Here is a 13,800-nt window from a genome sequence, read left to right as displayed (position 1 = left end):
GATGGATTAGGGACTTCCCTGGTGGCCCAGTGATTAAGACTCCGAGCACCCAATGCAGCGGGCCCAGGTTTGATCTCTGGTCAGGGAACTAGATCCCACATGCCGCAACTAAGAGCCCACATGCCACAACTGAAGATCCCGCATACCGCAACTAAGAGATCCCACGTGCCGCAACTAAGACTCAGCACAGCCAAAGTAAAAAAAAAAAAAAAATAGTAGGATGAATTAAAAAATGGTAGGATCTTTGGGACCTCCCTGGTGGCTCAGTGGTTAAGCATCCACCTGCCAATGCAGGGGACGCAGGTTCGATCCCTGGTCCAGGAAGATCCCACATGCCGCAGAGCAACTAAGCCCGTGCGCCACAACCACTGAGCCTGCGCTCTACAGCCTGCGAGCCACAACTACTGAGCTGGCGTGCCACAACTACTGAAGCCCGCACACCTAGAGCCCATGCTCTGCAACAAGAGAAGCCACCGCAGGGAGAAGCCCGTGTACCCCCGCTCGCCGCAACTACAGAAAGCCTACGCGCAGCAACGAAGAGCCAACACAGCCAAAAATAAATAAATAAATTAAATGTAACTTTATAAAATAAAAAAATTTTTTTAAAAAGGTAGGATCTTCATACAATGGAAATGATAAAAAAGAATAAAATGATAAAATGATAAAAAAGAATAACAACAATGTGGGCGACTTTCACTGAGTGACAGAATCCAGATGCTGAAGAGCACACTCTGTGCGGTCACAGTGATAGAAAGTTCTAGAACAGCACAGCTAGTACACACAGATAGAAGTCAGGGCAGCACTGACCCGAGGAGGCTGGTGAGATTGACTGAAAGCCTTTTGAGGGCTGGAAACTTCCCTACTTTGATCTGCGTGGGAGCTACACAGGCTATGTTGATGCCTCTGTGTATGCACAAGTATCTGTATGTAAAAATTCTCCAACTTGACTATTTTTTTTTTTTTTGCGGTACGCGGGCCTCACTGTTGTGGCCTCTCCCACTGCGGAGCACAGGCTCCAGACGCGCAGGCTCAGCGGCCATGGCTCACGGGCCCAGCCGCTCCGTGGCATGTGGGATCTTCCCGGACTGGGGCACGAACCTGCGTCCCCTGCATTGGCAGGCGGACTCTCAACCACTGCGCCACCAGGGAAGCCCCATGACTACTTTTTTGTACTTGACTGTATATATATGTCAATAAAAATTTTAAATATTGATAAAATAAAACCTTCTGCCTAGCAGTCTACTACAGTGGTTGAAACCAGGTTCTGGAGTCAGCCTGGGCCCCCTCGCTTCTCCCTTGACCAGCATGTGACCTTGGGAAAGCTATGTAAACTTCTTGACTCTCAGTCTCCCCATCTGAAAAGTGGGTATTTGGAGGGCGGGCACGCCATGTGGCTTGTGGGATCTTAGTTCCCCAACCAGGGATCGAACCCAGGGCCACGGCAGTGAAAGCGCCAAGTCCTAACCACTGGACCACCAGGTAAGTCCCAAAATGGTTATTCGTAACAGTGCCCTCATGGGTATCCGTGATAATTAAATGTAATAAATTATGATAAAAAAACAATGAGGTTCGTGATATAATTGTGATAAATATTCAATGAGATCATGCATGTAGAATGGTCAAAATGCCGGCACAAATTAAGTGCTTGATAAAAACTACGTGCAGAAGAACATTCCCCCTCTCCCCCCAAAAGAGGTCATCCTAATCTCCAGGATTTCTGAATATAGTACCTTACACGGCAAACGGGGCTTTGCAGGTGTGACTAAATTAAGGATTTTGAAATGGGGACATGATTCTGGATTATCCCAGTGCACCCAGTGCAAACGCTAGCGTCCTTATAAGAGGGAGCAGGACAGTGAGAGAGAGGCTGGTGGAGGCTATACAGCTGGCTTTGAGGATGGAGGAAGGGCCACAAGTCAAGGATGCAGCCAGCCCCCAGATGATGGAAAAGGCAATGGATTCTCCTCTAGAGCCTCCAGATGGAAGGTAGCCCTGCCCACACCTTGCTTTCATTTGGGAACGCTGGTGCCATTCTCTCGCCAGCAGCAGAGGGCTTGTGAAACGAACCAGGGTCTGATCACGTGACCCGCCGAGCAGTTACACGCAGAGCACACACCTGTGTGCACCTGCTGGGACTACTGCGGCAACACGCAGGCTCAGGGCCGCATGAGGGAGGGAGAGCAGGTGCTGGGCCCGGTGACACTCGACAAGTTCTGTCCCTCCACCTGGGCATGGGTTTCTAAGTCTTGTCAAAGTGTGTCTGTCGTATGAATGCCTCACGTATGCTCTATTTCACAGTGAAAACGGTGCCAGTGAAAACCTATTGGTGGCCTGGGGACATGCTCCTCCTGTACAGGAGTGGGAGAAAGCCAAATGAAAATCATAGGTGGCACGATTTGAAATAATGTTTTCAAAATGATTTTTAAAAAGGAAAAAAGTGAAAAAAGTCTTCAGAGATGAACAGTTAAAAATATTTGCTTAAAAAAATCAATCAAAAAAATTTTGAGACTGGAAAGAGATATGCCAACAGATGAATATACATTATTACTGACTGGCGAAATAATGGATAATTAAAATTTTGCTTCCTGTTTTTCTGCATTTTTAGAAATTTTCTAAGCTGATTATTTTATCATTAGAAAGAAGATAGTTCTGAAATAAAGGTGCTCCCTGACTGCCTGTCACGCACACGCTGCCCGCCCCCACTCCACCCCGGGCCCTGGACTGGGACTCGCAGTGGACTTTTCCAACAACAATCATTAACTAAACACTCAGAGGGCAGTGACTGTGCTCCAGACTTGATGAGAAGTGCCTTCAGTTAATTCTCACAGTAGCAGCTGTAGGAGGAAGGGACCATCGGCATTAGAGGACCGAGGCAAAGAAAGGTTAAGTCACCTGGCTCAAGTCACACAGCAAGTGGCAAGGCCAGGAATGCAACCAGGATGGCGGGGCCCCAGGTTCACGCTCCATGCCCACTCGCGCCACGCCAGGCAACATTCCCACCTTTCCCTTGCCCGGGGCCTCCCCTGTTATTAACCAAGTGCTCCCTACACGTCTACGCCATTCAGTGGGAATACGGCTGAAAACGGCCTGACTGGACGCACACGACCGCCCTCAACCTGCAGAGTCGAGGGGGTTTCCAGGGTTTTTGCTGCTTTTCCTCCCAGTGTGTCTTTACTCTGGGGTAATCAGGGAGCTTGATTATTTCGGGCAACCACAGCTGTGCTGTGACTGGTTTCCCACCTGGCACCAGCCTCTTGTAATTCCCTGTGGGGCTGGGGGTGGCAGTCTCAAAGACACATTCAAGCCTTGCTCTTGGCCTCATACACCAGGACAGTCAGCATGCAGGGGGGGGTGCAGCCCGCCGCAAGCAGAAACCAGGCCACTGAGCTTCTAGTCCTGGCTCTGCTCACACAGTACCTGGGGACAAGCCGTTCGGCCCACCTATGCCTCAGTTTCCTCATCTGTAAAATGGGCACAACCACACCCACCACAGGTGGCGGCAGCAGCAGTGATTAGGAAGGAAGCCAAATTCTCTCGGTCGCACAGGGCAGCCCCGTCATGTGGTATCACCCAGGAGAGCTAATATAACCACCCCCTGCAAGAAGTCCAGAGTCATGTGATTTCTAGGCTCAAGTCCTGCCCTCACTGCTGGGTGGCTTGGAGCGAGGGTTTTTTTGTTTTTAACCTAATCCCAGGTGTTGAGTGGTCCCAGAACAATGCCTAGCACCCAGTAGGTATTCAGGGTCAGATGGAGCTGCAGCACGTGGCCGTGGGGTCTGAGTGGCACTCTGTGACCTTACACAAGTCCCACGACCTCCGTGGGCCTCAGTTTCGCCATCACCGAAAACCTACGCTATGTGGTGTAGGGTCAGATTAGAATCCTGGCACAGGGTTGGCCGGGACCCAGCTCTCAGCTGGTGTGTAGGGAACAGCTGTCACTGGGGTCTCTATTGACACATCTGCAGCGACAGCACCAGGGGCGGAAAGGGACAACCCTCAGGAGGGGGCGAGGCTGGGTCAGCACCCGGGGCGTGGCCGCACCTCCTGTGGGGCTTGGGCCTGGAGGGCCCAGGGGCACAGCGCCATGGGGGCTGAGCCAACGCCCAGGGCAGGGACGCCCCCTGGCGGCAGGACGCACCGGCCCTCACCCAGCATGTTGGATGACTCAATCATGTTGGTGTCCAGGTCCGTCCAGTAGAGACGCTGGTCGGCGTAGTCGATGGTGAGGTCGTTGGCCCGGCCCACCTTGTCCACCAGCGTCACGCAGTTGGTCCCGTCCATGAAGGCCCGCACGATCCTGGGCTTGCCGCCCCACTCGGTCCAGTAGATGTAGCTGGAAGACATGGGAGCAGGGCGGGGCAGGCTCAGGCACGGCCACCCTCACGGCAGGGCAGGGGGCACACCTGCCGCCATCTCCGCGGCTGTGCCGATGGCATCCCTGCAGGAAGCAGGGAAGAGGTGAGACCCTCGGAGGCCCCTCCACCCCACCATCCCTCTGGGAGCAGTCACGGAGCTACATGCTGCCTCCTGGGGTCCCACAGCAGCCCCCCTGCAAGCTAAGCCCTGATATTCCCATTCGGGTGCACGGACAGGGTGACCGTGCAACACGACATCCAGGCTGGGACACCTGTGTCAGGGACAAACGCTAACTAAGCTGGACAGGATGCCAGGGTGACCGGGATGGGCAGGAAGCACGTGGGCAAACCGGGGCGTACAGTCTCTCCTTAAAGAAGGTAGAAAACAAGACGCTGAGGCCAACAGGCATCGTAGGGTCAGGACTCGAACTCAGCTCTGCCGTCTCCACCAACGGGTCCTCCCTCCTCTCTCTTCAGCAGTGGCTCCGGGGAAGGAATCCCCGTTCCAGAATTGTGTACGTTTTACTGGTTCTTTCGCTAAAACCTGGACCTTTCTTTTTGTTCTGCCGAAATCTTCCCTTCCCTGAAAGAGCACGTGGCAGGCAGGGTTCGGAGCGCTCCCTACACACCACTGATGCTTTATGGGTTGAGCACTGAGCGCAGAGGAAGACTCCACCCTGGCCTCTCTGGCCCCAGGGCAGGGCCCCCAGGCTGCCTGACACATAAAAGCATGTGCCTTGCAAGCTTGCAAGGTGGGTTTTAAACCGCCGCTAAGTGGCCAGCAAGAAGCAGGAGGGGAGAAGCCCAGGACAGGAGCCTAGAAAGGACTGCATGGGACTTCCTGGCCCAGCCCTGCTCTAACCAGTTATGTGACCTTCAGTAAATCACTGAGCTTCTCTGAGCCTCAGTTTCTGCATCTGTAAAATCACCCACCCCTTGCAGGGCTCCTGGACGCCCAGATGAGATGACCCCTCTGGGAGTGCCCCATGCGGTGCCTGATACAGAGGCTTCCCTTCCTGCCTGCTGCTCTGGGCCCCAGTGTCCCCTCTATGAAATGAACCAGATGACCTCCAAGGGTCCCGCCGGCCCCGGCCACCTCAAAGCTAGTAGCGGTCGTTACTGCTCCAACCGCAGAGCGCCAGGTGGGCAGCCGTCTGCCGCGGCCTCAGGTCATCAACGCACTGGCTGGTGTAGAGAGGTGACGGGGACACGCCTGCTGGACAAAAATGGTCCTTACCCTTTGGTGGGGTCCAGGGCCAGCGACCTCGGGTTGTCCAGATCCCTCCACACAAGGACCTGCCGGAACTGCCCGTCCAGCCGGGCCACTTCGATCCTATTGGTCCCGGTGTCCGCCCAGTAGAGGTTCTTGCCCATCCAGTCGACGGCCATGCCTTCCGGGTAGTCGAGGCCAAACTCGATCACGTGCTCCACGGAGCTCCCGTTCATGAAGGCCCGGCTGATGGTCTGGGAGCAGGTGAGGAGGAAAGGGACACGGTTAGAAACCAGAGTTTCTGCAGATGTCTCCTGGAGCAACTACTGATCACACCCGGGACCAAATCACCAACATTCGAGGTTTTATTCTTTTTATTTTATATTTTATTTTAAGTTTTTCCCAACATTTGAGTTTTTGAAGGAACATTTGAAAAGCAGCAAAATACAACCTTTTTAGAAGAAACAATTTGGTAATACATATAAAATATATACTTCATTTAAAAATATGTAAAAATATTTTATATAATAGTATATAATTATAAAAATATATCATTATATGTAAGCTATATTATATATATATATAGGTATCATGACCCTTCAAAATAGTTGTAACCTTAAAAAAAAAAATCACTGTATCCTTTCACCCAGTAATCTTCCTCCTGAAACTTTATCCATAGGAATGAAAACACAGAAGAGGCTTTACCCACAGAGATGCCTGTCACTGTGGTATCATTTGGAGTCGGAAAAAACTGGAAGAACATTTAAAATAAGGGAACGGGGCTTCCCTGGTGGCACAGTGGTTGAGAGTCCGCCTACCGATGCAGGGGACACGGGTTCGTGCCCCGGTCCGGGAAGATCCCACGTGCTGCGGAGTGGCTGGGCCTGTGAGCCATGGCCGCTGAGCCTGCGCGTCCGGAGCCTGTGCTCCGCAGCGGGAGAGGCCACAGCAGTGAGAGGCCCGCGTACCGCAAAATAAGAAAAATAAATAAAATAAGGGAACGGTTAAGTATGATAAGGAATATACGTGCACTGGAATATTTTACACGTTTAAAGAATTATGTTAAAGAGTTTGTAACAGGCTGATAAAATACCTGTTATAATGGGATGTGGAAAAAACCAGGATACAGAATTCTACGTAGCATATGATTGTGATTATGAGAAATACTAACATAGGGGAAAACTCAAAGGAAATGCAGTAAAATGACATCAATGGCTGACTTGGGATGGTGGGGATGTAGGTGTTTTTATTTTCTTCTTTATACTTTTCTGTATAATATACTTTTCTCTCTTTCTACGATGAACCCTGTGACTCTTAAAATCAGAAAAATCTTTAAGAGCCATGTAATACCAACAGTAGAATAAAAGATAGGCGATTAAACTGTTTGAGTTGTCCGGTACTTTAGAACAGGGGTCAGCAGACCTTTTCTGTAAATATTTCAGGTGTCACAGGACATGTGGATCCGTCACAACCCAGTGGCACAAAAGCAGGTGCAGACGATCCATGAGCAAGTGGGCACCAGTGTGACCCAATAAAACTTTATTGACAAAACACAGAGGCCACGGACCAGTATGCCAAACCCTGCTTTAGAAGATGAAAGAGGCTTTCCTGTATTCATCCAGGATGCTTATGTTAGCACCCGGAACAAAGAAAGAGCTTGCTAAGTAAGTGGGCGCTCGTGAGGGAGTGGGTGGGGTGAATCGAAAAATACACGGACACACAATCACTCTAGAAATGGCCACCTGTGTGTCCACTGGACCTGCTCATTGTAATCATTCGTGCTTATTTATTAACACAGGTTCACTAATGTTCTAATGGTGTGAATCGAGTTACAATAAATATTATAGTTCTTTTATTTTTTTAAATTTTTAAAATTTATTTATTTTTTTGGCAGCACTGTGTAGCTTGCGGGATCTTAGTTCCCCGACCAAGGATCGAACCTGTGCCCCCTGCAGTGGAAGTGTGCAGTCCTAACCACTGGACCACCAGGGAATTCCCTATAGTTCTTTAAAAAAAAAACCCCAACTTCTTCTACAAGGGAATACTCCTCAGCCATAAAAAAGAATGAAATGTTGCCATCTGCAACAACATGGATGGACTGGGAGGGTATTATGCTAAGTGCAATAATTCAGACAGAGAAAAACAAATACTGTACGATATCACTTACATGTGCAACCCTAAAAAATACAACAAACTAGTGAATACAACAAAAAAGAAGCAGATTCACAGATACAGTGGTTGCCAGTGGGGAGAGGGAAAGGGGAGGGGCAACGTCACGGTAGGAGAGTAAGAGGTACAAACTATTAGGTATAAGATAAGCTACAAGGATATATTGTACAACACGGGGAATGTAGCCAGTATTTTATAATAACTATAGATGGAGCATAGCCTTTAAAAAGTGTGACTCACTCTATTGTGCACCTGTAACTTATACTGTACAGCAAGTAAACTTCAATTTTAACAAACCATTAAAAAAACAAGGGACTTCCCTGGTGGCGCAGTGGATGGGACTCCATGTTCCCAACACTGGGGGCCCGGGTTCAATCCCTGGTTGGGGAACTAGATCCCACATGCATGCCGCAACTAGGAGTTCGTATGCCACAACTAAGGAGCCCGCATGCCGCAACTAGGAGTTCATATGCCACAACTAAGGAGCCCACGTGCCGCAACTAAGGAGCCCATGTGCCACAACTGGGGAGCCCGTGAGCTGCAGCTGAGGCGCCGCCTGCCGCAACTAAGACCCCACACAACCAAATAAATAAATTTTTTTTTTTAAAAAAAGGAAGAAAACCTTTTTTCAGCCTCTGAGGCGATACCATCACCAGGTAGGTATTCACGGGAAAGGTGCACAGGGAGGACGCCCAGCTGCCGTACCTTTAGGCTGACGTCAGTCCAGTAGATGTGATGGTTGGACACGTCAAAATCCAGGGCAGAGGCCTCCTTGACGCCCGTGAGCGGGATGGCCACGTCGTTGTTATTGGTGTCCAGGGAGATCCTGTGGATGGCGGCCCGGCTGGTGAACACGAGGAAGGCCTCGGGGACGATGCAGGTCTTCATGTCACTCAGAAGCTCCAGGCCGATGGGGCAGCCGCACTTGGCGGCGCGGGGCGTGAAGAAGCACAGGTGGCTGCAGCCCCCATTCCTGTCTGCACACGGGTTGGTCCCTGGACGGAAAGACACAGGCTCTAGACGCCAGAGGCCCAGCAAAGAGGGGGTGGGCAGTGGCTCCACGGTTGTACGAGGCTTCATTTCTGCCAGACGTCACACAGGGACAGCAGGTGGGTGGATGGAAACCCAGGGCCTCCCCAGGCACGGGGAAGGCACGTAACAACGGCTGGCTCTGCGCCCAGAGCATCTCCGCACTTGGACTCCTCCATCCTCATGGCGACCTGGGGACAATCACACCCCCTGCCGCCCCCACCCCGCCGGGCCTGGACTCCCGGCCTGCTGACCGGGCCGCAGCCCGAGACGCCACCCAGACAGTTCCTCCTCCCGTTTCCGGCACTCTCGGTGCCCTCGAACTCAGATGCACCCAGGACGGCCAAAGGCGCCTCTTTCTTATTGTAGCAGACTGTACTTAGCATTCGTGTATTTTTGGCCAGGCCGTTAGTCTCACTCATCTGCTGCAGTGCTGTTAAAATTGGCTTTAATTTAGTGTTAAGTATTTCAGCTAGAAAAAGAATCCTCTCCCCCATCTTTCCCAGTAAATCCCTACATGAGAGAGAGGGAAAGAGGGAGGGAGGGGTCCAATTTCTCAACTTTAAATCACACCCAATGGATATATCATGTTTCTTATCTCTAGGGTTTTCTTTTTATTTTTCAGACACTCACTAACCGGGGGACCTCACGTTCCACAGTGGATGAGGAACGTGTTTTCAAAGGCGCTGGTAAACTAAGTGTGTTGATTCCATCGCCTTGTCTCAGGAGTGCAGGTTGTGACTAAAGGCCTCTCCCAGAGACCAAGATGCACTAGATCCCCCCAGGGTCTCCGCCCACGGCCTCACCTCCAGGCCTTTGCTCAGCTGTCCCTTCTGCCGGGCAAACCCTGACCCCCACCTGCTCCCTAACTTCCAAGCTCAAGTGCCCTCCCTCATATTCTAACACCTCAACTGTAGTCACCAGCCTGGCAGCAGAGCTAACTAAGGGGTGTCTCACCCACTAGACTTAAGGGCAAGCACTGGGGCCTCTCTGGTCCTTCCTCCCTCCCTCCCTCCAGCAAAGGGTTGCTGAGTGTCTCTGATGTGTAGGTGCAGTGCTGGGTGCAGGGCCCCAGCTGGGGACAGGGTCCCTGCCGCCACAGAGCCCACAGTCCCGTCCCCCCATCTGTCCTCCCACCACAGCTGGACACCACTGTCCCCAGCGTAGCCTGTCGACCTGCACTGGGAATCATATTTATAAAGAGGCAAATCCTTGTGTTAAGGGGGCTTTCTGCAGATCCTGGTGTGTGCTTGAGGGTCCAGCCTGTCACACTGGACAACAATCACAGCTCAGCCCAGCCACGAGGTCAAGGCAGACCCGGGCATGAGTCCTGAGCTCGGCCACCCATTAGCTACACGGCTTTGCCACCCTCTCCCCAGCGCAAATAGGGCCACGTCGTAATTCACGTAGAGGGCTGCCCTGGGCACTAAGGCGCTTAGCCACAGCCTCGCACACAGCAGGCGCTCCGCAAGTGTTAGCCATCGTGAGAACAATTATTGCCAGCAGTGCCCAGTCACCATGCCTGGTCGATACCCCACCCCCATGCCACTGGTCCTGGACCAATATTCTCACCATCTCCTGTGCTGTCCAGCCCCAGAGTGGTGCCCCAGCCGGTCACTTACACCCCCAGCTTTGGCCTCCAACTGGGCTGCCTGTGCACCAAAAGGGCAGCCACGAGCCTGTGGCATGGCTGACCCACGGCTGGAGGCTGACCCGACTCACCGACGGCCTTGGCCACATTCACAGCCTTGAGCCCCATCAGGTCGGGCAGCTGGTCGATGATGACGTCCCGGCTCGCCTTGACCTTGTGCACGCGCTCGATGCTGCGCCGCTGCCAGTCGGTCCAGTAGATGAAGTCCCCCAGCAGCGTGAACCCGAAAATGTGTGGGAGCTTGTCCTCCAGGAGCGTCCGCCTCTTTGTCCCGTCGATGTTGATCACCTGCAGGATGGCAGACGTAGGGCTGAACCAGCCACGGGCCTGAACTGCCTGGAACAGGATGGGCCCCAGCAGCGTCTGCGCCTGCCGAGGCCACCTAACAAAGCCACGGCTCACTGGGGCAGCTGGATGAGTGATGTTTTCAGTGATGGGGCCATTCAGGGGCTCTTCCCCACTGCCTCCCCTACCTGGGGATGGATGCTGGGCTGAGAGGGGCAGGCAAGACAAACAGGTGTCCTCTCTCTCACCATTGCTGATCGACTAGCAGTAGCTGCCTGGAATACCAAGGTGTGGGTCTCCGACCCGGGATGGGCTCATTGATTAGTAATGTCTGCCAAGATGTAGGATGGGGAGGCACCAGTTCACACCCTTGATGCGGAGCTCAGTTCCAAAAGGCTGGACAGCCAACGTACTGCAAGCCCTGGGCAAAGCCTCCCGCTTGTCTGTGGACTAATTTCTTGCTCGGTCAGCACCAGGTGAACTCTGAGGACGCTTCTGGGTCTAAGTCTGAGCCTACAGCTCTAAGATGCTTCCCAACACCAGACACACTAGTGGCTGTTTACTCTGAGATGTAAAAGTTAAATCTTTTTCATGAAGAGTCAGCACTGATTAAAAGCATCAACCACAAAAGCCACAGAGGAGAAAACTACTATCAAACATAAAAACGCCTTAACCAACTGAAACACACAATCAGGATAAGATGTGGTTGTGATGACAGAGGAGCTGATGTGAAAAACAAGATAAAAATGTAACATCCAAACTCTCCTGGCTCTCAAGCCAGGATGAAAGAGACATGGTGAATTAAAGGCAAGTCTCAACAGGTCTCCTGCAGCCGGATTATATTTCCAGCTCATCAGAAAGGCTACAAACCTTCAGGTTTGCAGGTGGCAGACACATAAGACAGATCGGGTGTGTGCTGAGCAGAAAAGACTTTGGTCCTCTGTTGTTGGACAGCACAGGACAAAACTGCTGGCCCAACCAGGAGTGGCAGGCAGCTCTGGGTCCTACAGCCAGGGGTCCCACCCCAGCTCTGCCCCACAGCCAAGTCCCTCTGCATCCCACATGGACCTCAACCTCTCCACCTGTAACTGAGGGTTGCAGCTAAAGTCACCCTGGAGGGACTTCCCTGGTGGTCCAGCGGTTAAGACTCCACGTTCCCAACGCAGGGGGCCTGGGTTTGATCCCTGGTCAGGGAACTAGGTCCCACATGCCTCAACTAAGAGCCCGCAAGCCACAACTAAAGATCCCGCATGCCACCATGAAGATTCCGCGTGTTGCAACTAAGACCCAGTGCAGTCAAATAAATAAATGAATATTAAAACATAAATAAAGTCACCCTGGGAACTTAACCAAAGAACAGTGGCTGGGCCCCAACCTGGGGCAATTACACCAAACTGGAAGGCCAGGTACGAGTCCTGAAAGCAGCTCCCCACAGGTGGCTCCAATGAGCAGCCCAGATGAGAACACCGGATGGGACCACGTCCTGTACCACGAGCTGGAGTGTAGACCTTGGGCTGTAGGATCTCCGTGCGGAGCTCTGGGCACCAGGCCTGGCCCACTGGTTAGCCATACAGGGCAGGTGATAGATTAATCCTCCGAACTGGTCCAGGGTGCTGGTTCCGGCTTCGGCCCCACAAGAGGAAGGCAACATAAAGGCGATGAACACACGCTTTGCACAGAACTCAGACGTGGGGAGGGGTCTCGCCTGGGATTCCCGCCGAGGAGGTACACAGCAAGAGAAAGAGTGTCTCTAACAACACACAGCCCATGAGAGGCAGGGCTCAACCCCCTGCTCCTTCCTTGACACAGAATAACCAGGGCTGGGCGCTGGGGGCGGGGGCGGGCAGAATGGTAGAGGTAGGACATGATCGCTATAAAGAGAGCGTCCACATCTGGAAAATAAAGATGCCACCTTTTATATACCAAAATGCCAACAGCATCTCTTGAAGAGATTTTTCTCATCCTTCTCTATATCCATATTTTCTTTATTTCCTTTAACAACTCAATTCCAGACATAAATAAGTGCATGTTCTATTGACTGAGGGGAGGAAGTACATGTTGCCCAGCTTAGGAAGGATGAAAGTGAGCCCGCAGAGGACAAGGGGCCAGATGGGGGGGGGGGGGAGACAGCCGCTGGCCAGCAGCAATCCCTCCCCCAACCTCTGTCCCCACACACACCCTCGCCCCACCCTCTGGTTGCCCAGAACAAAGTGAGGAGGGTGTGAGCTGCTCCCCCCCGGGCTGGGCTGGCGGCACCCACCGCAAGGACAGAACCTTGGCTCTGGGCTGGCAGGGCTTCCCTCTGCCTCGGAAGCCCCTCCCTCACCCCATCCCACTTTGAACGATTACAGACCCCATGAAACACCTCTCAGGCCCTCCAACTTGGGAGGACAACAAGACTCTAACACTTGAGAAAATAAATGGTCCCGAAGCGGCCTTTTTACGGCAGCTTTCAACACACCTTGACCAAATCCAACACATCTGTAGAAGTAACTCTGCTGGACCAGGCCTTTCCCAAATCCTGGCGCAGACAAGTAGGACCTGTGTACAGGGAGCACACGTGTCAACCCCCCCGTCCCCAGGCTCCCTCTGGGGCCAACTCGGGGGCCTCCCCCTTTCCTGGGCCCTGAGCGGAGCCCAGAAAGAACAGAATCGAATCTGGGCCGCCTGATAACATGGGAGCCGGGAGAGAGCCCAGGAGGCGGATTGCCGGGGACAGGGGCTGGCAAGCTGCTTCTGAAAAGGATCGTAAATACCTTCAGCTTTGAGGCCATAAGGTCCCTGTCGCGATAAAGCAGCCACCGAGGGTGCCTAAAACAAGCGCGAGTGTGTTCCAATAAAACTTTATTTGTGCAAACAACAAAAATTAAAAACAAAAAACCTGGAAGTTCATATAATTTTCACACGTCACGAGACACCATTCTTTTGATTGTTTTCAATCACTTAAAAATGTAGGGAATTCCCTGGCAATCCAGTGGTTAGGACTCTGCGCTTTTGCTGCCGAGGGCCTGGGTTCAATCCCTGGTCAGAGAACTCAGATCCCACATGCTGTGCAGTGCCGGGAAAAAAAAAAAAAAAAAGTGTAAAAACCACCGTGCGTT

The 13,800-nt window shown here is 52.3% G+C and overlaps 1 protein-coding gene across 3 annotated transcripts in view; it reads right to left on the bottom strand.

Moving 5' to 3' along the window:
* LRP5 (LDL receptor related protein 5) overlaps positions 1-13,800 on the bottom strand; it is a 109,654-nt gene that overhangs the window by 29,296 nt on the left and 66,558 nt on the right. For all 3 annotated transcript variants that reach the window (XM_060019438.1, XM_060019441.1, XM_060019440.1), the window contains exons 8-11: positions 10,486-10,702; positions 8,440-8,729; positions 5,593-5,819; positions 4,149-4,333 (exon numbers count right to left, since the gene is read on the bottom strand). In XM_060019438.1, the coding sequence (XP_059875421.1) occupies positions 4,149-4,333; positions 5,593-5,819; positions 8,440-8,729; positions 10,486-10,702 (919 nt within the window). The remainder of the gene's footprint in view (positions 1-4,148; positions 4,334-5,592; positions 5,820-8,439; positions 8,730-10,485; positions 10,703-13,800) is intronic.

This window comes from Delphinus delphis, chromosome 8 (assembly GCF_949987515.2).
Source record: "Delphinus delphis chromosome 8, mDelDel1.2, whole genome shotgun sequence".
Classification (NCBI taxonomy): Eukaryota; Metazoa; Chordata; class Mammalia; order Artiodactyla; family Delphinidae; genus Delphinus; species Delphinus delphis.
Note: the sequence above shows the minus strand (reverse complement) of the source record. Positions and strands in the feature narration are given on the sequence as shown.